Below are 24,367 nucleotides of genomic sequence, written 5' to 3'. Positions count from 1 at the left end.
TGGTGTGCTACTGGTGCCTTTGTGTGTGTGCATGTTTGAATGCTTAACTAAATCAGTGTTAAGCATTTCAGCACAGATGGTGTTTTGATTAGTGAATCTTTATAATCGTCTTTGTGTTCAATGATATATGAGACGTTTGCATAACTTCACCCTGAACTTTTACTTACAAATGGTGTACCATCATGGGTGCCCAGTTTGCGTTCTCACAACTGAGCTCATACCAGTATTGTGCTTGTAGGCCGTCGCCGGTTCTCTCTGGCCCAGACCGACTCTCTCCTGATGCGGATGCGCTCCGTAGCCAGCGATGAGCTCAACCAGATGATGCAGAGGAGGATGAGCCAGGAAAACCCCATTCGTGCAAGCGAGACTGAGTTTGTCCAACGGCTGCAGAGGCTTGTGGTCCTAGCTGTCAACAGACTCATTTACCATGGTGAAAAAAAAAAAAAGTTCTTCTCCCACTTATTCATTCTAATACTCTCCCTTTTACTTCTTCACCTTACGTGATCATAAACCGAACTTGCTGTTTAATCCTTCTCTGTTTGAATCTCTCATTTCAGATGTGAGTCAGGACTTATTTGACCTGCTGAATATCCCCGACTCTCCAGACCAACAGCTTTTCACTCCAGATCCAGGTGATCAACCACAGGAAGAGAGCGGCTCCACCTCTGTCCCACACTCTCCTACTCCCTTCACCCTGCCACCTGCCAGCAAGAAGAGCTTTCAGAAAGACATCCTCAAACTCATGATGGACGGGATCAAAATTAGCCTGGTAGGGCAAAAAGTCACTGCAAAGCGTTTTTCAGCTGTACAGAGCTTTGATTTGATGACCATGTTGTGAGACCATATGTTGATGGTTCTGATATCACAGGGCAGCACGGGTCGGGGAGGAGCCCCACATCAGCAGTGGCGAAGGATTCTGTGGTCGTGTCGGGACACTTTTCGAGTCCAAATCGGCCGCCTGCTGGTGCACACGCTCAGCCCCGCGCTTCCCCTGTCAGACAGGAAGGAGGCGCTGGAGTTTGTGTTTGATCCCACACATTTGGATATCCTCAAGGAGTGCCTCAGCCCGGTTCTAGAGGTGAACGAATGAAATGCCAAGTATTATACCCCAAAAGTATATAATTCTGGTCATTTTTACCTGCCTTGTGTAGATCCAAGTATTTTTTAGGGTTTGTTTCATGGGAAAGTGTGAGCGACTGTGCAGTATACTAGCTTTGTTTGTCATTTTCACTCCTACAGACAAGTTTTCAGGCTTTGGTTCCAAAATAACTCTGACAGATGTTTTCATGCTCTTCATCAGCCCCCTTGCCTTGTCATTCTTTCACTCTACATCCTCCTCTCAGGGTTTACTGAAGGTCGGCTCGTCGTATAAGGCTTGATTCCTGTCCAACGTTGCTTGAAAAAAAATAGAAAATGAAAATGAAATTTTAATCTGTGCTTTCTTTTACTCTCCCCCTCTCTTTCACTCAGCATGGACCAAAGTTGTCGCTGTACCTGTACGAGATGCTGCACGATCACAAGGAGAGCCTCACCAAAGATGAGCAGAACGCCGTGGGTGTATTCATGACCTCGCTCAAGCTCTGTGGCCATCGTTGCATCCCACCCAACGCTCCACACAAACAAGACTTGCTCAGGGCCATTAAGGAGGTAAGTTCTACAAAGACAGCCTTTGTTAAAGGAAAGGAAAACAACTTCTAAGTATGAAACATGTGAAATACCAACTCTTGTGAAGGTGGATCCATAATTGCTAAGCACAACCTGTCCGCTTTTCTTCTGAGCCAGAAAAACACATGCTTAGAACGTTTTTACTTGTATCTTCATTCCTACAGGAAAAAATCAAGTATGAAACTGAAGAGAAAACAAGCAAAGCAGCGTGGGAAAAGAAAATGGCCAGCACACAGAGGAAGTGAGTCTGGGCTTTTTTTTTTTCTGATGTGAAATTGATGTTCAGTACAAGAAAACAGTGGTAAGAATCGTGTCTTTGTTCCGCCTCTTCTATTCATTTCATTCTTTCTTATTCCTCTGCAGTCTTATCCAGAGGCTTGATGGAAAGTCCAAGGACATTTCCAAGATTGCAGCTGATATCACTCAGAATGTGTCTCTGCGCCAAGGCATGGAGAGAAAGAAAGTCATCCAGCACATCAGGGGACTCTATAAGACTGACCTCAGCGCCAGCCGCCACTGGCAGGAGCTGGTGCAACAACTCACGCATGACCGGTGGGCATGGAAACTTATTTCTCACATGGGCTTTTCGCAATATCAGAAAGTGCAATAATTAAATCGTTAGTGTAATGATGATTATTTTTCTCCTGCTTATTTTCTGGTAATTTTCTCTCTGGAGAAAATGACATTCTAATGTGAAACAGTGTGGCTGCACTTTCTTTGAATAAACTGCAGCCGAGCTGATAATAAATAAATAAATAAATTGGAATGAAATAAAAGATTCTCTCAGACAGGCAGAGCCCCAGAATACTGTAGAAGAAAGTACAATTTGAGGCAGGGCTGCAGCCAGAGCAAAAACTACAGCTGCTACTGCCACGACAGCAGCTCTGTCAGGCTGCACTGACACACAGCTTACAGCTGCAGCTAAATACTAAATTGAAATTTATCAGGTAGAATATTTAGCATGTTCACCATCTTAGTTTAGTGTGTTAGCATTTGCTAATGCGCACCAACACTTTGACCTGCTGGTGTATAACAGATAAACAGTTAAAGGATCACCAAAGTTATTATAAGTGATTCTGGTGAGGACACGGATGTCTGAACAGATTTCATGTCAATCCATCCAGTAGCTGTTGAGATATTTTTGTCTGGACTAAATTGGGAGACTGACAGACACTGCCATTCGTAGAGCCGTGTTTATTCTCTTTTTTTTTCCTTTTCCACATTCTGTATGAAAAGTTAAGTGTTAAAATAATTTTGTCTTCCTACACAGTCAGCTAAATACTGTTTCAGAAACAAATGCTAAAAAATGTGGTGATGAACTTATGGATTTTGACCAAAAAAAAATCTTTACTGGCTTTTAAAAAACTCACCATCTGAAATTGATGTGAAATTGTAGAATATAAACTTCACAGACTGTTAAACCCTCTGTTTCCTAAAACATTATTGAGGCCATGACTTATCACTTGTAGCTGCTGCAGTTTCTTCTATATTGATATAAGCAGACAGAGTGTTTGAGGCAGCTGTAATGATCCGTTTCAGAGCGGTGTGGTACGACCAGACGTCCTACCCGACGTCCTGGCAGCTGGACCCCACGGAAGGGCCAAACCGAGAGCGACGGCGGCTACAGAGATGCTACCTCACCATCCCCAACAAATACCTGCTCAAAGACAGACGCAAGCCTGAAGGTGGATACACCCCTCTTGGCAAAATTCTCTCCAGTATTAGTGTGTTTGCGACCTTTAATCTGACCTTCATGTCTCATTTAGACACAGTGAAGCCTCCGCTCTCCTTCCTGTTTGAGGATAAGACTCACTCCTCCTTCTCCTCCACTGTCAAAGACAAAGCCACCAGCGAGCCCATCAGGTATAGCTTTCTTCCCCTCTGTCTCTCTGCCCTCCTGTAAGCCTTTAGTAAACATCATATCTATCTGAGGAAGCCAGGACGATCTGAAGAAGGCACATAAATGTTTAATCGACTTGTGCTTCATGGAGACATGTCTGTGCTTTATTCAGATGGTGTATTTCTTGTATGAGAAATGTCTTTTTGTCCTTAGGTTCACCAGACAGTGCATCAGCGTCGCCCCCTCCCGCGAGACAGCAGGGGAGTTACTTCTGGGTAAGTCACTGACCGTTGCTCACAGCTGCTCCATGCATAATATACTCAGCCAGTCACAAGGCACAAAGAATAATGTGCTCCCTCTGAGGCACTAGAGAATATTGCTGTGCCCTCACACACAAGTGTTTGTTAGTTATTCAGTGGGGGAAGCTTTTGTTTGTCTTGCTCTTAGTACACCAAATCTCACTCGCTCTGCGCTGTCTCACAGGAAAGTCTGGGATGTACTTTGTGGAGGACAATGCTGCTGATGCTCACGACAACCAGGTAAAGCCTGACATTACTGTCCCGGCTTATTCTCTGCCAGAGGGGCGGCACTGCGTTATGCGAGTCTGCCTGGCAACTCAGTACCGGATGTGTTTATGTGTTTGGACAGAGCCTTCATGGGGAGACCGAGGCACCCTCTTTCTCCTGGACGTACGAGGAGATCAAGGAAGTGCACAAGCGTTGGTGGCAGCTAAGAGACAACGCTGTGGAGATTTTCCTCACCAATGGCAGGACCCTGCTGTTAGCCTTTGACACCACCAAGGTGAGCCAAAGTCACATAAGGTAAGAAGTGAAGGAAGCCAGGTAGACAGTGGAAGGTCGGGTATTAAAGACAGAAAATGCTGAAATGAACGCTGACGTTGCTCGTACAGTAGATCTCCTGGCGTATTTACTTGAACTTTTCATTTCATTATCGTAAAGAACTGACTGGGCTTATCATCCATCACTAGACAGCCCAGCAGATCACAAGAGAAAAATTCAATCCATGTTTCATTTGAATATTAAAATGTAACCACACAGGATGGACTGTGATAAAAAAAAAATGACAAGATGAAAGAGCCCACTGATGCTCAAAGAAAAAGAGATGTATGAATAGACAAAGTCATGCAGCTTTGGGGGGGGGGACATTTGCTGTGAGAGTTAATCGTTGAATTGCCTTTTTGTTGTCCTGTCCTTGATGCCCGTCAAGCTCAGTAAAATTCTCTGCCAGGAATCAATCACGATAATAAGATAATAAGAAACAGTGCTAACATATTCTGTTAAAAAAAAAAACTATTATAATTTTACACTACTTTAAATACTGAAATATGGCAGGAGTTGGTACTTTTTCCATGTTTCACTCCAGCCCTGACACCGGTGTTGGAAACAATCTCACGGTTCTCTGTGTTTTTGCCTTAGTTCCGTGACGACGTCTACCACAACATCCTGACCTCCGATCTGCCCAACCTGCTGGAGCACGGAAACATCACGGCGCTCACACAGCTGTGGGGCTCGGGTCAGATCTCGAACTTTGAGTACCTCACGCATCTCAACAAGCACGCGGGCCGCTCCTTCAACGACCTCATGCAGTACCCCGTGTTCCCCTTCATTCTGCGAGATTACACCAGTGAGACGCTCGACCTGCAGGACCCGAACATCTACAGGTCGGTGCTGGACGGTGGCTCTGTTACTGTGTTTTGAAAGGTTATAAAATGCCACATTTTAGGAGTGTCATAGGGATTAATCTCCTGTCACTGATGCATTGGATACCACATCTGTCTTCTGTTTTTGTCATTGTGCAGGAATTTGAGCAAGCCCATCGCAGTCCAGTCAAAAGAAAAAGAGGATCGTTACGTGAATAATTACAAGGTAAAGGCCTCGCTTTACTTTCTCGCGTGCGTTACTTTTAGCACGTGCATATGTTCAACACGTTGACGCGTGCTTGTTGTGCAGTACCTGGAGGAGGAGTACAAGAAGGGCATTCGTGAGGACGACCCCATGCCTCCTGTCCAGCCTTACCACTATGGCTCCCACTACTCCAACAGCGGCACTGTGCTCCACTTCCTGGTCCGAATGCCCCCGTTCACCAAGATGTTCCTTGCATACCAGGGTGAGTCACACATTCGTGTTTGCTAAAAGTCAAGGAAAAGAAAAAAAAAAAAACACAACACAAAACAGCCGGAGTCTCCAGCTGCGTTATGTTTCACAGTATTTCTAGTTTCAACAAGCGCTGTTAACTGTTAACATGTTAACTGACTGACAGCCTGTGGCTCTTTAACAGCAGATAATTATCATACAGTTCCAAAAAGCTTTTAGCAGTGCCACCTGTCTGTGTTCCATTGACAGCTCCATCCTAGTTGATGCTGAGGCTTTTATTACTGAGACGCTGGAACCGAGCAGCGTGCTGTCGTAACTGTGTTGCGTCACATGTGTTAGCCATGAAAGGTTACTTCATCTCCACACTTTGTCTCTGATCAGCTCCTCGTCCTTCCCTTTCTCTTTCCTGTTTCTTCCGTTGGCGTTGATCGTTTTTTCATTCATTCGTCTCTCTCCTCTGATCCACCGAGGCGTCTTTTTGTGTGATGCTAAATGTATTCAGCAAGCGTGGTGTCTAAGGTCATGAAAGGGGATCTTTTCAATCAGTGAGCTGAATCTGTAATTAGATTGTCTTTGGCCTTAATCAGACCAGAGCTTTGATATCCCGGACCGGACGTTTCACTCCATGAACACCACATGGCGGCTGTCCTCCTACGAGTCCATGACTGATGTGAAAGAGCTCATCCCAGAGTTTTTCTACCTCCCAGAATTCCTGGTCAACAGAGAGGGTAATTATTTTTTCCACTTTCTTTTATACCTTTAACCTTTATAACTACATTTTTTATCCTGCCTACATTTTTCACAGCTTCTCATAAATTTAATATGTAACTTTTTTCATTTTTCTTTTTTTTTTGCCTGCACAGGTTTTGATTTTGGGGTGCGTCAGAACGGCGAGAGGGTGAATCACGTGAATTTGCCACCCTGGGCTCGCAACGATCCGCGTCTGTTCATCCTGATCCACCGACAGGCGCTAGAGTCCGATCAGGTCTCCCAGACGCTGTGCCAGTGGATTGACCTGGTGTTCGGGCTCAAGCAGAAAGGCAAAGCCGCCGTCCAGGCCATCAACGTCTTCCACCCAGCTGTAAGAAGCTGCTAATATCACATTTGCTTGGTACAACTGGGACAATATTGTTGGAGTTGTTATTGCTTACATCAGTTTTTTTGGTTTTCTTTTCTTTTCACAGACATATTTTGGCATGGACGTTTCTGCTGTAGAAGATCCGGTGCAGCGACGGGCCCTGGAGACGATGATCAAGACATACGGACAGACACCCAGGCAGCTCTTCAACGCCTCTCATATCAGCAGGGCCGGCCCAAAACTCACGATGGATGGAGAGCTGCCGGCAGCCATGGGACTCCTAGTTCAGCTGGCCTTCAGAGAAACCAGAGAACAGGCCAAGGAAATAGTTTGCCCGGTAATCTAATCTGCGGCGGTAGTGATTCTGGCAGCCCGCTGTGCACTGAGGAAGACATGACTTAATGCATCATCCATGAAATGATCTGCTGCTCACCTGCCAATTTCCTCTTCCTCCCCCGCAGAGCCCACTGCCATGGATCAAAGGTCTGAAGTGGGGTGAATATGTGGGCTCGCCCTCTGCTCCGGACCCAGTGGTGTGCTTCAGCCAGCCGCACGGGGAGAGGTTCGGATCCCTGCTGGCTCTGCCAACGCGAGCCATCTGCGGTCTGTCCCGCAAATTCTGCCTCATGATGATTTACAGCAAAGAGCAGGGTAGGAGGCCCACCACTCCGCCACAAGTCAGAGCGGATGTATAGGATGTTCGGCACAATGTCCCGCTGACTCCATCAATTTTGTGTTCTCTCCTCTGTAGGTGTTCGGAGCATGCACAGCACAGACATCCAGTGGTCGGCCATCTTGAGCTGGGGCTACGCAGACAACATATTGAGGCTGAAGAGCAAACAGAGTGAACCACCTATCAACTTTATTCAGTGTTCACAGCTTCACCAGGTAAATAGTGCAGAAAAATCCAGGGCACCTGTCAGAGAAAGAAAATACCGGTTTTCCTTTTGCATTGCACACATCTGAATTTAGGATTAACCAATGAGCTTTCAGGTTTCTCATTCCCCCTGTCCAACCGTGTGTTTCCTTCTCCTCCAGGTGACCAGCTGCGCCTGGGTGCCCGATGGCTGCCAGCTATTTACAGGTAGCAAGTGTGGAGTCATCACCGCCTACAGCAACCGCTTCACCAGCACCACGGTGGGTTTCCATGGCGACGTCCCCCTCTAACCTTCCGCCTCCACATCAACGCCCGATCCAACCCACCCACCTCCCATTACCCCCCACCCTCCCCCTCTTTAGACAGCTTCACCGTGCTCAAACGCTCGGCTTCATTAGTCACATCGCAGTTGCCCTTGAAACACATTTACACCGAGCCTACAAGTGGGATTAGGGGTCTGGGAGTTCAGTCATCAGAGAGGCTTTCAGACTTTCATCGGTCCCCACCACCAGGCAGCTACATTTCCTGTTTCTCTGTTCCTGAAGGGCGATTCAGTGGCAATTGATTTGTGCTGTTCAGAAAATCCTGTTGATTAATGGAGGGGTTTTTGTTTTTTTTTGTTTTTTTTTTTAGGAAATGGTTAAACCAAGATAAAAATGAGTCACATGCAAGTAGTCAGATGTGTACGTCCTCTGGATGTGGTCTCTCTAATGTGTGTCTGGATTTGAATGTCTTTCCTTAGCCATCAGAGATGGAAGTGGAATCTCAGGTTCACCTGTACGGACACACGGGGGAAGTCACCAGCCTGTTTGTCTGCAAACCCTACAGCATCCTCATCAGTGTTAGCAAGGATGGCACCTGTATCCTCTGGGACCTCAACAGGTCAGTGTGTATGAGATGTGAAAACACAACAGAAGGCTTTAATCATAGTTTTTGTCACGTCTTTTTTTTGTGTGTGAATAATCCGTGTTTTTGGCAACATACAGTTTGTGTGGACTTATTTGACTTTGTTCTGTGTTTCTTCAGACTCTGTTACGTGCAGAGCCTCACAGGCCACAAAAGCCCGGTGACGGCCGTGTCTGCCAGCGAGACCACAGGTGACATTGCAACAGTGTGTGACTCAGGTGAGGACAGCATCTCTCTCTCTCTCTCTCTCTGTAATCTCAGTGTATATTGTATCTCATCTCCAGATTAGTGCAGTGTGTTTCGGTCGCACAGTGTGAGTCATGACTCGTGTTTCTTTCTATCTAGTGGGCGGAGGCAGTGACCTGCGTCTGTGGACGGTAAACGGCGACCTGATTGGTCACGTCCACTGTAGAGAGATCATCTGCTCTGTGGCCTTTTCCAACCAGCCGGAGGGCGTGTCGGTCAACGTCATCGCTGGCGGGCTGGAGAACGGTGTCGTCAGGTGAGCAGAGACTCACTTTTTTAAGGCTAACATGTTTCTTTTCTCCTCAGTACACTGATATTTTTTTTTTATGTCTGGAACATGCTCAGGTTGTGGAGCACGTGGGATTTGAAACCAGTGAGAGAAATCACCTTTCCTAAGTCCAGCAAACCCATTATCAGGTATCATGACAGCTCTCCACCCACTGTAAATGTTCTTCAGTGTAAATATACAGTTTAATGCTGATGATTGCGTCCTCTCCTTTGTGCCTCAGCCTGACGTACTCGTGCGACGGCCACCACCTCTACACAGCCAACAGCGAGGGTACGGTGATGGCGTGGTGTCGGCGGGACCAGCAGCGCATGAAGCTGCCCATGTTCTACTCCTTCCTGAGCAGCTATGCTGCAGGCTGACTGCAAGAGGAGCTCCCCCCTCCCCCTCCTCCTCTTCCTCCTCCTCCTCCTCCTCCTTGGGGGGGGGGGGGGGGGGGGGCTTGTCAGCATGGCCTCAACCTCCCAGAACCTTCCTTGACTTTTAACTAAAGCCAGCCCCAGCTGAGCAAACTCTACCACAGCCGCTCCCAGCATCAAGAAATGAGTATAAAAATAGTATTATATGTATATAAATATATATTTATAAACATACTGAATGTTGGGTTGGGGGGTGGGGGGGTGGATGAATATTTGGCTGAGGCTGCAACAGACACTTTACACAAAATGCATTTCTGAGAGTATGTTTGGTTTGTTATGTCTTTCATTCTTTTGTTTCCCACTGTTGAGTTTCTGTTGTGCAAAGATCCTTGTGTGAAGTTAATTTTTTTTGTTTCCTGGTAAGCTGCTATCGTCTGGCCAAAGCCAGACCCAAAGTGCGAAGGCGCCCCCCCCCCACCTTCCTCCTCCGTCTCCCACATCGTCGGTGCTTAGATCTCCCGTGGCGTGTCGTCTGACAGATTGCTGTTGGAGCTCGGCGAGCGAGTCCCACTGACGGTGGAGGAGCTGGGAAGGAGGGAGCCCCTCCTCGCTTCTGTCACCGGGAGACGTCCCACTCTGCGGGAGTGAGACGCCGCTCTGCTGGGCTGTCGGCTCCACTCAAGTCTGAACACTAGTGTCATGGCCCCGCATCGCTTCGTATCTGAGCACAGTGGAGGGATGTGGGGACGTTGGGATGAATCGTACCTTGTGTTGACTGTTCTGTCCTACTTTTGCATGCTAGGATGACGCTGACCTTGACTGTGTGACATTTGCTGTCACGGTTCTCCTTTATTAATGCCTGCCTTGGCTGAACCTGTCCTTTTGCATTGAGAAATGCTGATATTCATTTATTTATTAGAAATCACCATGGAGGCTCATCGTTCCTTCTTTCCTTCCCTTGTGTTTGACTGTCTGCTGCTCAAATGCACTAAAACCTTTCACTACTGACTGAGCTTACTGAGACTTCGAGAGAGCAATTAACAAACAGCATTAGCTGCCTGAAGCTGGAAAAGAAGCAGACAGGAATCTTCTGGATGCCCCCTCGTTCTCACTGATGTGCAAAGCAAAAGAAAAAAAGGTTGTAGTAGGTGGAGCAGAGCATCCTGTTCAGCAGGCTGAGTTTAGAGCAGTTTGCATTTCCTGCACTGATGAGGTTTACAGCTGATTTCAGAATCTTATACACTACACCGATCAGTCTGGAAACCAGTCGACCAAACATTTCTCTCCTTAACCCACCCGTGGATCCATGCAGCTACTCTTTACATTCCCACGCAACTCACCGCACTTTCAGTTTGTCAGTTCCTACGTGTCAAATGGTAGTCAAAGCACTTTTTTATTCACTACCATTTAATTCAAGGAGAGCCAACGACCTGTGGTCTTACTATGAACTGAGCTTTGATTTAATTCCACTAATAAATAAAATCCAGAGAGCAATATCCCACAAAAAACATGCAATAGGTCTTTTGTTTTGTTTTTTAACTCGTGTCAAATGGGAAGAAAGCAGGAGTTTGTTCTAACACAGCTGTGAAACAAGCTGTTTTGCCTTTTGTGGTGACTGCAGCGAGCCTTCTGTGATGAAATGATGTCTTACATTTCACACTTTCTGTGTTTGAGTTGTTTACAAGAAAGGGAATATTTCTTATTATATCATGACGTCATTCCTTTTGTGTTGTTATTGTGACTTCCCCCCCCCCCCCCTCCCCCCCCTTCCTCCTCAGCCCACCTGGACTCTTGCTGTGTGCAGCGTCAGGCCTGTACAAGACATGATGTTACTGCGTTTGTTTACTGTGTTTCATGCTTGCATGTGTACATACATTTCCTCCTGGAAATTTATAAAAGTGTTTGTCTATGAGAACCACAACCTTTTTTCTCTTTTATTTCCCCCCTAACATTCAGATGTGAAATTGTATGAATATGTCTTCTTTTCTTTCTTTCTTTCTTTCTTTCTTTTTTTTTGAGAATGGTACAAATTTGAGAGGAAAACATGATAATGAACACTGTTTATTTGTGCTTTCTGACAGAGAAGGAAATATTTTTCAGTTGATAACTTAAAGCTATGCATAATTTAAGATCATTGTCTTTGGTTGCTTAAATTGTGTCATTGAAGTGACATCTTTGGGCTGGATTTGCAGTTTGGCACCTTGGACTGTGGTTCTGAAAGGTCATGTTTTATGTTCCTTTTTGTTTTTGTATATATGTGCGTGTGTGTATGTATGGACAAACCAAGTGATGAGTATATTATAAATATATATAAATATTTGATGAAATATTACTACATTTTGTCTTTTGTGTCCATTTCTTACATTGGGGGACAGAGGTGCGTTCAGGGTCATCGAAAGCAATAGGAAACCAAGGTGACTGCACAAATTACTGCATGAAATCAGATATATAATTTAAAAAATAAATATTGATTATGAATCAGATCGAATCGGGGTTTTTGATCTGGATCCAAAGAGCAGTATTGTTGTGGATGAGGCCCCTCGGTTACTATGGGGTGGGGGTGGGGGGTGGGTGATGGGGAGGGGGGGGGGGGCGGTGATGTCAAAGCTGATGTAAAAATGAAATGGGGAAGCCTGCAGATCTCTGGTGCCTTCTGCAGCAATAAAGCAAATTAAAAAAAAAAAAAAACACCAGATACCAATTTGACTAACAGGCGGTCTCGGTGCGTTTAGGGTCAGTTTGTACAGTAGACACACGCGTCCCGGCTTGTTGCTTGCTGCAGCTCCTGGTCCGCTGATCGAGTGCTCCCTGCCCCACAGCCTGTATCTGATCGTCATACAGAGGTTTCCCCCCCTGCTGCATGCGTAACATCTCTCCAAGTCCAGCCGTGGTGCTCACCAAGACCTCGCCGCTTTGGATCTCATCTTCCTACACGGAATACGCACGACTCACAGCTGAGCGAACCGCTGAGGCGAAATCCAAACGCCAGGATTTTTACCTCCTCGGGCTCAGTCCAGATCGAAACGAGGCTGGGATTTCCTCCTCTTATCATTTGATATTTGACAGATCCTCTGTTGTTTCCTTTTTTTTTTTTTGAGTGTGTGTGTGAGTGTGTGAGTGCGCGCGCGCGTGTGTATGTGTGTTGGGTGGAGTCAACCCGGAATTCTCCAAATTGGAAATCCATTGGCACATTTCAGGTAGGTCGGCGGCTGTAGCCTACATTAATCAGCTCGTAGCCGAGCAATGCAGCGAAGCATCAGGAGATGTGTTTTTTTTTCACGTTATTCCTTCATGCAGAATCATTTGTTATTTATATATTTGTTACGATGTGTGTGTGTGTGTGTGGTGTGCTGTTTTCTGCTCTGGCCAGGGCCGCAGCTCGCACTGTGTGTGTCCACAAATTTAATCCCCTTTAGAAATAAGAGTCGCCCATGTTTGACTTGATCTGCATCAACAATTAGCGTCGTTACATTTGGATAAAACAGCGTAGAGCCCGTCAAAGCCCCAGATAACAGCCGTGTGAGCCTTAGGATGCACGGATCGAAGGGAAACCTAAATGGAAAAGGCCTGATAGCTTCCCTACGAGGGTGTGATTAAAGGCTATAAATTGGCTTTAGAAGCACGAAGGGTGGGATTGGAGGATAAATTCACCGTCTGCATCCCCCCCTTTACAAAACATCTGCTTTATAATGTCCGTTTAAATGCTGTTCAATTCGACTTGATGCGATGTAAATGAAATAAACAGAGGTGCAAAAAAATCCTCAGTGAGTGTGAACAGATTCAGCAGCACCTCACCTCAATGAGATGCTTCTTATTTAAAAAACAAAAAACAAAAAACAAAACCCACACACACATCTGTGGTTCAGGTGTCATGGCTCTCTGCCCTGGCTGCCAAACTGGGACATTTCACGAGTGAGGGGGTCAAGGGGCCTGAAATGAGAGCAGATAGATCTACAGAAAAGCTCAAATACTATGCCGTTGCATTGATGCACATTGTGGAGAAAGTTGAGAAGATGAAGGTGAAGAGTGGGCAGATCTGCTCCGGGCTGTAGGTGCTGGGGCAGAGGAAGGAAAGTTGTTGGTTTGATTCCCTTGGAAAAGTCCAAGAGTTGATGATTCAGAGGAAACGAGGCCACACAAACACCCCAGCTGTCTGCTGAAGTGTCTTTGAGCAGAGCACAGGAGCCCTGTGGTGAAGCATGCAGCATGTGTGTTTGAATGCTTTGTATCTTCTCCCCCAGTCTGTAACTGTAAAGAATGATTTAAAGAAAAAAAGGGAAACTAATCATGCATGAACACTGACTGAAACATAACAAACTGCTGTCCAGCTGCTGCCCTCAAAGCTTTTTCTTCAGATAAAATGGAGCTTAGCTGCTGTAAAACACATTCCCCCAGACAAAATGGGTCCTTTGAATTAAAAAAAAAAAAAAGAAAAGAAAAAAAAGGTTGTGGCAGAGAATGGCTGCTCCAAGGGGGGGCAGAGATATCGCCCGGGGGGGCTGCTGCTTTCTGGATTTAATGTGATGTTCATTGACTCTATGTGTCCCCCTCCTTTGTGCCTCTGTCTGGCGTCACAGGAGCACCATGAAGGACGGTATCGCCAACAACAGCACGGCCAGCATCTCCCAAGCCAGGAAAGCTGTGGAGCAGCTGAAGATGGAGGCCTGCATGGATAGGATAAAGGTACAGGACTGTTTTTTTTTTTTTTTACCTGTGTGTTTGAGACAATATTTGTACATGCAAATCTGCAAGGTGTGAATTTCCAGATCACCTGGTTGAAGTGTCTGTTATTCTAAAAAGTCAGTTACAAACAATACTGTCAAAAACTCATCTCTCAAAAACTGTATCTCTGCTTGATGCATCTACAAACCTTGATGGAGGGTTTACAACAATATGTGTACATCTTTTAACTCTTCAGATGATTGATTGAGCCACTGTATCACTGCCATAACAGCTAAACACGAATCTTAAATGTTTTAAACAGTTATATGTTTACATCAATATTTATATGAGCTTATCCATAAAATGGGTCTGCATAAATATATACAGTGAAATCTACAGGGTAGAACATATGTGTGTCTAACTTCCAATTTAATTTAATTTATTTATTTTATATCCAAAAAACGGATCTCACACTTGGTTTTTATACGAATTAAGCAAACCAAATATAACCATGTTGATTGATTGTTGATCCTCTGAGGTGTTTGAAGGTGAATTTTGTTTCCTGTTTGGACTGAGCCAGGCTAACTGTTTCCCCCAGGTTCCAGTCTTGAAGCTAAGCTAAGCTAAGCTAAGCTAAGCTAACATGCTCCCGGCACCAGATACATATTTATGATACAGACAATTTTCTCATCTAACTCACAACAGGAGAGTGAATAAGAGCATTTTTCAAAATGTCCAAACACCATTCTATGCCTTAACTTAAATGGTTGTCTACCTTGTCCACAATAATACATTATTTGTTATCTCAGTGCATTATGAATGCTTTAACCCATGTGTAGGATGGACTGGGACAGTAGCATTAAACAGTCACCATCATCTTGTATTTGTCCTTCATGTTCGTTGAAACCAGCTCTCAGCTGATTTAACATTTCTGTTCTTTAACATTGTCACTCACGATGGACAGTTTAAAAAAAGGTATCAGAACTAATGCAGCAGAGCTACAGATACTGTCATTTTTAATTCATTCGTCCTTCTTCCTTCTTCCTTCTTCGTCCTCCGAGTGACATCACTTGACGCCTTTTATCGGATTTCATGCAGCTCCCTCTGGAGCCACAAAAGGCTTTATACAACTTTTTTTTTCACAGACATAAACTCACAAAATCGACCATAATGAGTTCCCATAATTTATGCCAACAGCCGCCTTCAGGATGCCAACAAATCAAATGTTTCTCAGTGTGGTTTAGTGCAGCGTCTCCTGACATGAAACCCAAATTCACCATGGCGGCACAGTGCAGGCCACACCAGGGAGACTCAAGTACCTCCAAAGTAGTCACTGCAAGGGATAAACCCTGAGGCATGATGGGTTATGGTGATCGGTGACCACCTCTGACAATAGTTTTCAGTCAGTTTGAGTTTTGAATCTTTTCTGAGGATGCTCATAGAGCGTGTCCTTTATTAGCGCTTTCATTTACAGGATTTCTCCTCATCACCTCGTGTTTGATTTGTGCAGCTGGCTTCTGAGCTTAAGGTTGCTGGTTCAAATTCCAACACTCAGTGAAAAAAAAAAATCCAGACCTTTAAACGTGCCATCGCTCTCTGTTGTATCCCTCATACCCTTAACCTCCTGCAGCTCCACCAGACTTTTATTGTGAAGCAATACAGGCCTCATAAAGAGCATCTGTCCTCATCAAACAACACCTGGTTAAATATTGACTCTTGAGTCCTATATAGTCTTTATGGTTGAGGTCAGTCACCATACTTTAAAGTGCCATAATACTGTTACTGTAAAGAGAGATTATGATATGACTTCTGCTCTACACAACAGTTTTCATCAACGACTTTTTTTGCAACTTAAAGGGCCGTGTCATCATCTCATTCAGTATGCTCCTCATGTGCTCAGGGAATGATTGCCCCACAGCCCCGAGGCTGTTCACTCAGCATTATAGCCGGGGCCTGGAAGCCTGCCATACACCATCATCCCTACTAAGCACAACAAAGGCTGCTTACAAGAAAACCTCCTCTTCTTGAAAAAAACAAAAAAAAAAAAAAAAAAGTGATTAGCCCCACAACTTCAAATTAGGGTTTAGGAGATGTTTCTAGAAGACCCCTGATTTAACCTACAAGTTGACTTTTTTATTTTTCAGTTATTTTGACTCAGACATTTTTATATATATTTTTGGAGGAGACGACTTGGCTTTCACATCAATAATCTTGTCTCTGAAAAAGTCATTTTTTTCCCCACTTACCGTGCACAGACAAAACTGATAACCTGCATAACCTACCTCCGGTCTGTACAAGTGCTTTTCTTTGTATTTTCTTTTATTCCTCTCTTATCGTCAAAATTGCAATCTATGGGACCCCAGAAGGCCCAAAATGGATCAAACAATTTGTTCAGAGTTCAAACCTTTTCTAACTTTGAGAATTCACACACAGCGAGTTGCAGACGTGTGAGCTGCAGAGCACATCCATCAAAATAAAAACATAGATCACTGTAGATGTACAAAGCATCATCTTTTCAAAATCCTTTTTACAAAATACCATATTTACTTTAAGTCCATACAGAAATGTTCAAGTGAAATAGAAATGATGTTACTGCTAATCTGAATACATTATTATAGATTCAACCCACAAAGAGTTTTTAAACAGAGCCTGAAACTTCAGCTGTTTAAACAGAGAGGAAAAGATGTAGTTGATCTCAAACTGACTTAAGACACTGAAGCACAACAGTTAGTGCCTTGAGTCTCCTCTCAAGTGTTTGACTCAAGTCTAGCACTAACATCATGCTCTTGTCATTAGTATTAACACTCATACACTTGATTCTATGAGTTGAGTTTGACTGCAAGGTTAATGCATGATGTGTGAATGCACACAGGTCAAAACGATGGGAGTTTAAAGCATTAAGGAATTTGGGCACGTAGACACCAGTCCTGTCAGACTGTCCACTTTTCATACTGAACTGACATCCGTCCCTGCCTTCTTTTTGGGTAAGCTGTCTCTCTGCTTTGTGGTCAGTTGTTGCACATTTATAGTTCTCAAGTTGATTCACATGATGGTCCAAAAAGGACAGCGACACAACTGAAAAAAAAATAGTTTTGTGAACCAGTAATGAGGAGTTTTCCATCTTTAGTTTGAGCGGACTAAAGATTTAGTTAAATTTAGTGGCAGTAGTTATCATGACTGACAAAAGGAAAAAAAATATATATATCCAAGAATGTCTCGGTATGAGTCACTAAGCAAGAACGACGGCACCAGCATCAAGCATAACAAGGCTGTGGTTGAATTGCACTTAAAGTTGTATACTGTTAATTGCTAGAATAAATGAGAATAAAATGAGAACATGCATAATAACCTGCTGTCACACCCAGAATAGAGTACAAGGTAAACTAACTCATTTATAGTTCCGCTGAAGGTGAAAGGTAAATGGTAAAGAGTGTGAAATGATGTTGTTATCTAAAATGAGCTGAGAAGTGTTTAGATCATAATGTCGGAATAGATTTGACTTGTCAGTTTTACTGTCACCTTAGCATTTTATGGAGGAAGATGCGTTGGACTTGAATGTAAATGAATCTTAAATGTCACAGTTGATCTTTATCTGAAAGGCTTTCACTCAGCCCCACAAAAAATTTAAGCGCTCTGGATAATTGACTTCTGCTGTCTCATTTGGCTGCAGAGGGCTGCATTTTTGCTCTGACGTGAAAACCTTTTAGCACCGAAAGACGGAGGAGTTGGCGTGTTTCCCTAAAAAAAAAAAAAAATGTTTTCATAGTGGCATGATTTAACATCTGTATTAGTTTCTCTGCGGTTGTTGGATGACTGATGGGCTAGCAGCTGTTTGTGCTTTATAACCACTTGACACATCAGATGTGGAGATCCAAGTAATTCTTTATTAACTGCCCCCCACAAAAAAAACAGTCACTGAAGTAGAACGTGGCTGCAAATGAAAGCAGAGAAAATTGCAGAGAAAGAGGAGAAAACAGATAGTTGGCCACGTCTGGCGATCCCTTAAATTTAATTAAGGGATCTGACGAGGGAGAGAGTGTATCAGTGACAAGAGCAGTCTCTGTGCTGCTGATTGAGGGATCACCACATTTTCATTAATTGCTCAATCAGCCAAAGGAATGTGATCTGTGCTAATTAGAAGGACTCTCCTTCCATCATGGGGCTGCAGTGTAATTACAGTCAGTCTGGGCCTAATGACACACACTGTGCAGTACCACTTTTTGTCCTGTGGGGCTCCCGCTTTCTGCAGAAACTCCCGGCTCCACTTGCATGATAATAATAATTATTGCATTTATGTTGATTATGAGAATAAGTTGTTTACTTGCATTGCAAGAGATGGCTTTGTTAATGTTTCCACTTTGTGCAGGCGTGGAGACCAAGATTAGTGATTGAATTGGGCAGTCTGAAAAGCATTTGAAATAAATATGCAGCTAAAATAATCAGCCATTAAAAGTAGTTACAATGCTGAGATTTCTTTTTGTCAAATTTAGCAGAGAAAATGTCACCTCTATTTTCTGAAATATCATCGTGACTCGTACTCAGTACAAGTACTCAGAGACCTATCAGATTTTATTAATGAGAGGAACTGAAATAAAACATAAACAGAGTCACAGCACAAGTAGTGTGAAGCTGACGTAAATAATAAAGATGTATTAGCTGGGAGAAGGTGTAGTTAGAGCAGAGAGCCAACAGAATCATGCAGAGAGGGAACCATGTGTGATAATACAGCTTTGTCATTCAACTTATTTTTTCTTTTTTTGGGGGTTTGGGAACTTAATGTGTTGCACAGCTGGATGTTGATATTCTCTTATTAGCACTGTCTGTGAAACAGGAGAGACACTTATGTGTTTTAGTTTAAAGAGGATATTGTGTTTGGATGGGGTTATACAAAAGTGTAAAGCAACTTTATTGCAAATTAACAAGTGTTTTGCTAAAATGCTAAACTAAGATGGTGAACATGGCAAACATAATAACCTGCTGCACATCAGCATGTTAGCATTCTGACATTAGCATTTAGCTCAAACTACTGCTGTGCCTAAGTACAGCTTCCCAGAGCTGCTAGCATGACTGTACACCAGTGGCGTGCATTGACCTTTATAGAGAGGCAAGCAGAACCAAAGAACTCCCCAAATAGCAAATCTCTCTTAGATTCAGGGCCTGTCCTGTCCCACGATTTTGTCCTGTCTGTCCTTCCTGTGCTGAAAGTCTTTCTCCTGGATCTTATTGCTCTGTCTGGACATCTTCACCTTTCTGCTCTCCGTCTTGGCTGATCAAGTGTTAGGATTGTTCCTTTGAACCGACAGTAAACCCATCAAATGTTCAGAATAGACGAAAAATAGAAAAATCACTTCTACGGTAATCTTTAAAAATATTTACTATTAACCGACAGTGACTCACTCCAGTGACACTGCAGTATCCTGTATTTTCCTGCCTAAATATCCTGTCTCAAACTTCCTTGACTAACAGAAAGGAAAAGATATTGATCTGAAAACTAAAAAGCAGAACAGAGTTAAGACTGGGGTATTATGGTTAACTGTAAATATTCCACAACTCACCCTAACTCCGTGCTGTTGCACATGTTGACTCAGGAAGAAAACTAATGCTGATCTGAGATGATAAATCACAGTGTGATTTGCTGCTACCTCTGAACATTTTAAGAAGAAAAGACTGTTTAAGTAATTCTCTAATGTGCAAGGACAGTTTCCACTCTCATCTGTTTATGTGTATAATAACGCGTGCTGTATCATAACTGATCTCCGAACGATGGAAGCTGAGTTAAGGACAGTTTGACACACTTGTAGTTAGCTATAGTTGGTCACCCGTCAAAAATCTCAGGATTATCTACAATGCACAAATTTCTAAAGCATGTTGTTCCCCCCTTTGCTTGACCAGCCTCAGCCTTCATCAATGGGACACAGCCACGCCCACGAAAATGACAGAAATGATAGATTCGACAGCTGATAGTCAACCTAGCTTCCAGAGACAATAACCTACTGCGGCCACAAGAGGGCGAGATGAATGCAAACGATCAGATCCCTTATGGGACAGAACGTTGTTCTAAGGGGTACGGAGAGAAATTGCTTCCACTTCAGTATCTGATTGATGTCTATTTTTTGCTTTAACTGGTCAAGCACTGCTTCTCTTGCTGGTCCTGATGGCACGCCACTGCTGTATACTCTTGGTGTTGTTTCAGCATGAGGTAGCTCAGTGGTTTCCAAATGTTTTGCTCTGTGTGTCCCCTTAAAATGAAGCAATGACCCCTCATCGAATGTAATGGCCTTAGTGTGGACATAAAGTCTGAACGGTTCGACCATCATTGTTTCCTATAAAACTGATTCATGTGAAGATTTCTAGATGCTCTGAAGCTGGGGTAGTATCCAGTATCTCACAAGAATAAAGCACATATTAGAAATATCATTTGAGTTACAGAAATATATGTTTACTTGTTTTTATTCCTATAATCTTCTTGTAACCCTTCATATTTGCCTTGGGGCTTCTTAGGGGGGTGCCAAACCCTGGGTTGGGCAACTGAGGCAAAGATAGAATGAAAAACACATGAAGGGATATAAAAGAAATCCAAATACATTTTCTGATATTTATTGTCAAACAGTTGTGTATTTTGACATGGACAGTTAGCTAACAAGGTTAAGGGATAAAGCTGGTGACATTTGATATTTTTCTTATTGTCAACTAATCCCATGTTAGAAAAGTGTTGCCTGCGAAGCTAAAGTCTGATCAAGCTTATTCTACTGTGCCAGCAAATGCATCTAAATCCATGACTGAAAATAGTCCCCCAACCAATGCACTGTTTACTCTTGTTTGAGTAGAATTTCTTAAAGACCACAGTCCTCAGCTGTTTTAAGGACATTTCTAGGCCTTTTTTGAAACTGAATGTGTATTTGTGAGTGGTTTTAACAGATTTACGTCCTCAGTAGGAACGAATGGGGCTGTGGCTGAGTGCCAGAGGGTGGGGAAGTCAGAAAGGCTGAGAGACTGAATAATTCATTGTTGTTTTTTGTTTTTTTCAATGGGATTTGTCTAGAAAAATCACAAAAAATATAGAATAAAACCAGCCATGTTGTTCCTTTAAAATCCAGGAATTACAACCCCTGATATCGATCCACCGCCCTTCAGACAGGATTATTTTATGCTGTGACGATAATACTGTAGTAATCCCTGTTTAAGACCAAAAATGATAAGTAGCATGATGGAGCTTGTGCGTTGTATTCTCCTGTGAGAGCAGCAGTGGGTGAGGTGAAGTGGCAGGCAGGAGATCAGATGGCTCTGTCCTCCACATAGATCCCTGAGCCCCCGCCGTCCCTCTGATGCAGCTGCTCCTCTGCTCTCCATTTGCAGCCTCCCCTCCCGTTACCTCCCACTCAGCTCCCGAGTGGAAACCTGCATTCACATACAGTCTGACTGTACTGTAAAATTTATAGTCACTGTTTGACTTTGTAACTTTGAAAATTGCAATATGTAACTTTTCGCCTTGGGGCAGGAAGTGTGCTGTTAGTCCCATCCTCCCTTCCCCTCAGCCGGTCAAGGTCCCACCTTAACACCTGTCAGTCATCCTGATGAGTTGTCTTTTCCTCTTGCCTGAGGCTGAGGTTACAGGCAACAGTGCAGTCGCCACAGGCTGCTGACAAATCGGAAACACAGGCAATATGAGGTTTCAAAGAAAAAGGAGCCGTGCAGCGTTCATCCAGATTTTGGACAGGTCTCATCTGGATCACGTTTAGCTCCAAAAACATTTTCTGCCAGAGCGAACACGCAGCAAATCACAGAACATCATGAGCCTCAGTGCAAGTCTATCAGAATTAAAACACGTCACACAACTCTTCTCCAGTACACCATGCTTCATTCACCCTGCCAAATGTTTTTGGCTGTCCTACCATCATCAGGGTCATGTCTGATGTAGTCTCCAGTTTCATTATATAGGCAATCATCGCACGTCATCATAGTAATTAGCATCAAGAAAACAAATGTTACCATCAACCTTTTATAAATTTACTCCCAAAGGATAAAGAAATGTGTGAGAAATATATTTGTTTTCAAAATGCTTTTCACAACAAATAACTGTAAGGACTGATTATCTTGGGCCATGCTAGCGACATGGCAAAATTGGTCCTTCCGCCACGTCGGTCCAGACTGAAATATCTCGCCAACTATCGGACGGATTCCCATGACATTTTGTACAGACATTCTTGGTCCCCAAAGGATGAATCCTGATAACACTGGTGATTCCCTGTCAAAATTTTAATTTGCCCAGTACTAACACAGCACATGGTATCAAATTAGCATTATGCTCAAAGCACCACTGCACACAGAGCTGCGAGCATGGCTGTGGACTCTTTAGTCTTGTGCAAGACAAAACAACAAACTCTACCATCTTTCAACCAACATTTTCAAAACACAGCATATTCAAATTTAATGTAATCCAGTGAACTTAAAAAAAATGTTTTTTAGTCTAGTCTTTACTTGTCCTTCTTGGAAATTCAAATTGTAGACTCCTTTAAATGTCTGTTTTTGACACAGATACTTAATGTCATTGTGGAATTATTCTTTTGGGGGCATTTTTGCCTTTATTAGATAGTGACAGTAAGGAAATGACGCAAGAGAGATGCAACAAAAGTTCCCAGCTATATTTGAACTTTTAAGTCATAGAACTGAAGAACTATTTATAAGAAAACTGGAAACAAACTCAGACACCACCTGATGAAGGCAAGATAGGTCTAAAAGCTTGCATATAAAGCAGGGTGTACTGGAAAAGAAGGCGACTGGTTTCAACTTTGATAGCTCCAAAAACAACCCAAACATAATTTAAAAATAAGTTTCAGATAAAGAGAGGGATTCAGGCAAAGGAAACATCTCTGTGATTCTATTTCCAAGTTTTTGTTCTTTTGCAATAGTGATAGAAACATCTGATCACACATGCCTCTCCCTTTTCCTGTGTCCTGACATTTCAGGTATCCAAAGCAGCCGCAGACCTGATGGCGTACTGCGACGCGCACATACGCGAGGACCCCCTCATTGTGCCCGTCCCCGCCTCCGAGAACCCTTTCCGGGAGAAGAAGTTCTTCTGCACCATCCTCTGATGACCTGCCGGTAGAGCTGTACAGGTGCAGGCATGGCGTTGCCTGGCTTCTCTGTCTTCACCACACCTGAAGCTACTGGCCATAGGCGTTGAGTTTTGCCAGGTGGACACTCTGTTGTTGGTCAGTTCTGTCCTGGTGGCTGAAGGTTTTGGGGGAGTCAGCTACCAAACTGGCAACCCAGTGAGCGTATCATGTCTTGTTAAATAGGTTTGTTATTGCTTTGTTATTAGAGAACAGCCTTGCTCAGTGCTTAATGAGATGAGAGATGTTTTTTTTTTCCTTTTTTCTTTTATTGTGCTAGATCTTAACATGCCTCAGGAAACAGAAATTTGCCCATTTATTCCCTTTCCCTTTATCTGAATTTAAAAAAAAAAACATTAATCTTTGTATTTATCTTGAACACAATTTGAGTTAGTTTTTCATTGCTTTCAGTGCACAGGTTTGACTATTTGTAGCAACACTTACTGAAAGTACCACTGATATTTGACACTTCCCGCACTAGTGATTTCTGTTTCAATTTGCCTCCAGAGTCGCCAACAATTAACCCGCTCGTTTCAGTGCTGCAGTACGGCCGGATTCAGATTAGAGCGCAGAAACAGAAACCTTATCTCGAACAGTAAATTATTTCGGTTCGCGCTCGTAATAAGAAGCAGGTGGCTGCACATCAGTTCTGCTGCAAATAAATAAATAGACTCTCTGTTTATTGAAAGGTGCAGAGCTAATGTTTCAGCAGTGAGATGAGTTTTTCAGGGTTATCACTGTGCAAACAACCCTTAAGTCAAAAATTATTTATGAATCTGCCACCTCCTTCCCAGGCCCACTCTAATGCATTCTACCTTTACAGCTCTGTTTGATTTACTCTTCATATACTTCATCCACTTCAGATCAGAGACTCTATCACTTAATCCTGCAGGTCCCTGACTGGAATATTTTTACAAGTTGCAGGATACCGTTTCCTCTTATTTCCGTAACGGTCTCATTTGTTTGCTGGGCATGTTTCCTGAGCCTGATTCTTTTTGCCTGTCCTAGAGTGAATGGCACGGCCTTTGACATTAATGCCAAACCAGAGGCCTGCATGTTTCTCTGCTCCTTTTTGACGGCCCGCTCTGTTTCTGAGGGACTGTCGGTCTTTTAGAGTGTACAGTATGTTACAGTGCCAATTTCTGTGAGAGCAGTGTGATCTTCACACTGTGGTCCCACAGCCTTTTTCCGTTTCTGTTTGTTTTGGAAGAAAAAGCA

General features: G+C 43.6%; 2 protein-coding genes across 9 annotated transcripts in view; both read left to right on the top strand.

The window, feature by feature from the left end:
• Positions 1-11,697, top strand: part of lyst (lysosomal trafficking regulator) — a 59,472-nt gene extending 47,775 nt beyond the window's left edge. For all 8 annotated transcript variants that reach the window (XM_041049503.1, XM_041049508.1, XM_041049510.1 and 5 more), the window contains 25 exons: positions 239-430; positions 558-769; positions 869-1,078; positions 1,471-1,647; positions 1,830-1,906; positions 2,029-2,217; positions 3,205-3,350; positions 3,432-3,528; positions 3,719-3,780; positions 3,989-4,044; positions 4,154-4,306; positions 4,942-5,186; positions 5,325-5,391; positions 5,476-5,632; positions 6,207-6,347; positions 6,483-6,700; positions 6,804-7,034; positions 7,159-7,348; positions 7,449-7,585; positions 7,736-7,834; positions 8,317-8,456; positions 8,601-8,698; positions 8,826-8,982; positions 9,072-9,143; positions 9,236-11,697. In XM_041049503.1, the coding sequence (XP_040905437.1) occupies positions 239-430; positions 558-769; positions 869-1,078; positions 1,471-1,647; positions 1,830-1,906; positions 2,029-2,217; positions 3,205-3,350; positions 3,432-3,528; positions 3,719-3,780; positions 3,989-4,044; positions 4,154-4,306; positions 4,942-5,186; positions 5,325-5,391; positions 5,476-5,632; positions 6,207-6,347; positions 6,483-6,700; positions 6,804-7,034; positions 7,159-7,348; positions 7,449-7,585; positions 7,736-7,834; positions 8,317-8,456; positions 8,601-8,698; positions 8,826-8,982; positions 9,072-9,143; positions 9,236-9,374 (3,662 nt within the window). In that variant the 3' untranslated portion in view covers positions 9,375-11,697. The remainder of the gene's footprint in view (positions 1-238; positions 431-557; positions 770-868; positions 1,079-1,470; positions 1,648-1,829; positions 1,907-2,028; positions 2,218-3,204; positions 3,351-3,431; positions 3,529-3,718; positions 3,781-3,988; positions 4,045-4,153; positions 4,307-4,941; positions 5,187-5,324; positions 5,392-5,475; positions 5,633-6,206; positions 6,348-6,482; positions 6,701-6,803; positions 7,035-7,158; positions 7,349-7,448; positions 7,586-7,735; positions 7,835-8,316; positions 8,457-8,600; positions 8,699-8,825; positions 8,983-9,071; positions 9,144-9,235) is intronic.
• Positions 11,698-12,454: 757 nt separating this feature from the next.
• On the top strand, positions 12,455-23,299 carry LOC121189652 (guanine nucleotide-binding protein G(I)/G(S)/G(O) subunit gamma-4). The gene is made up of 3 exons (XM_041049998.1): positions 12,455-12,568; positions 13,949-14,054; positions 23,000-23,299. The coding sequence occupies exons 1-3, from the start codon at positions 12,507-12,509 to the stop codon at positions 23,126-23,128; spliced, it is 297 nt and encodes a 98-aa protein (XP_040905932.1). The 5' UTR covers positions 12,455-12,506; the 3' UTR covers positions 23,129-23,299.
• Positions 23,300-24,367: the final 1,068 nt, after the last annotated feature.

This window comes from Toxotes jaculatrix, chromosome 11 (genome assembly GCF_017976425.1).
Source record: "Toxotes jaculatrix isolate fToxJac2 chromosome 11, fToxJac2.pri, whole genome shotgun sequence".
NCBI lineage: Eukaryota > Metazoa > Chordata > Actinopteri > Toxotidae > Toxotes > Toxotes jaculatrix.
This window is presented reverse-complemented; position numbering and strand designations above follow the sequence as displayed.

Bases quoted from the DNA above. Each gene is read 5' to 3' on its own strand.
- LOC121189652 (XM_041049998.1), top strand. From the start codon at position 12,507: ATGTGTGTTGGGTGGAGTCAACCCGGAATTCTCCAAATTGGAAATCCA. The intron at 12,569-13,948 runs GTAGGTCGGCGG...CTGGCGTCACAG, and splicing joins AATCCATTGGCACATTTCAG to GAGCACCATGAAGGACGGTA. The intron at 14,055-22,999 runs GTACAGGACTGT...CTGACATTTCAG, and splicing joins CCTGCATGGATAGGATAAAG to GTATCCAAAGCAGCCGCAGA.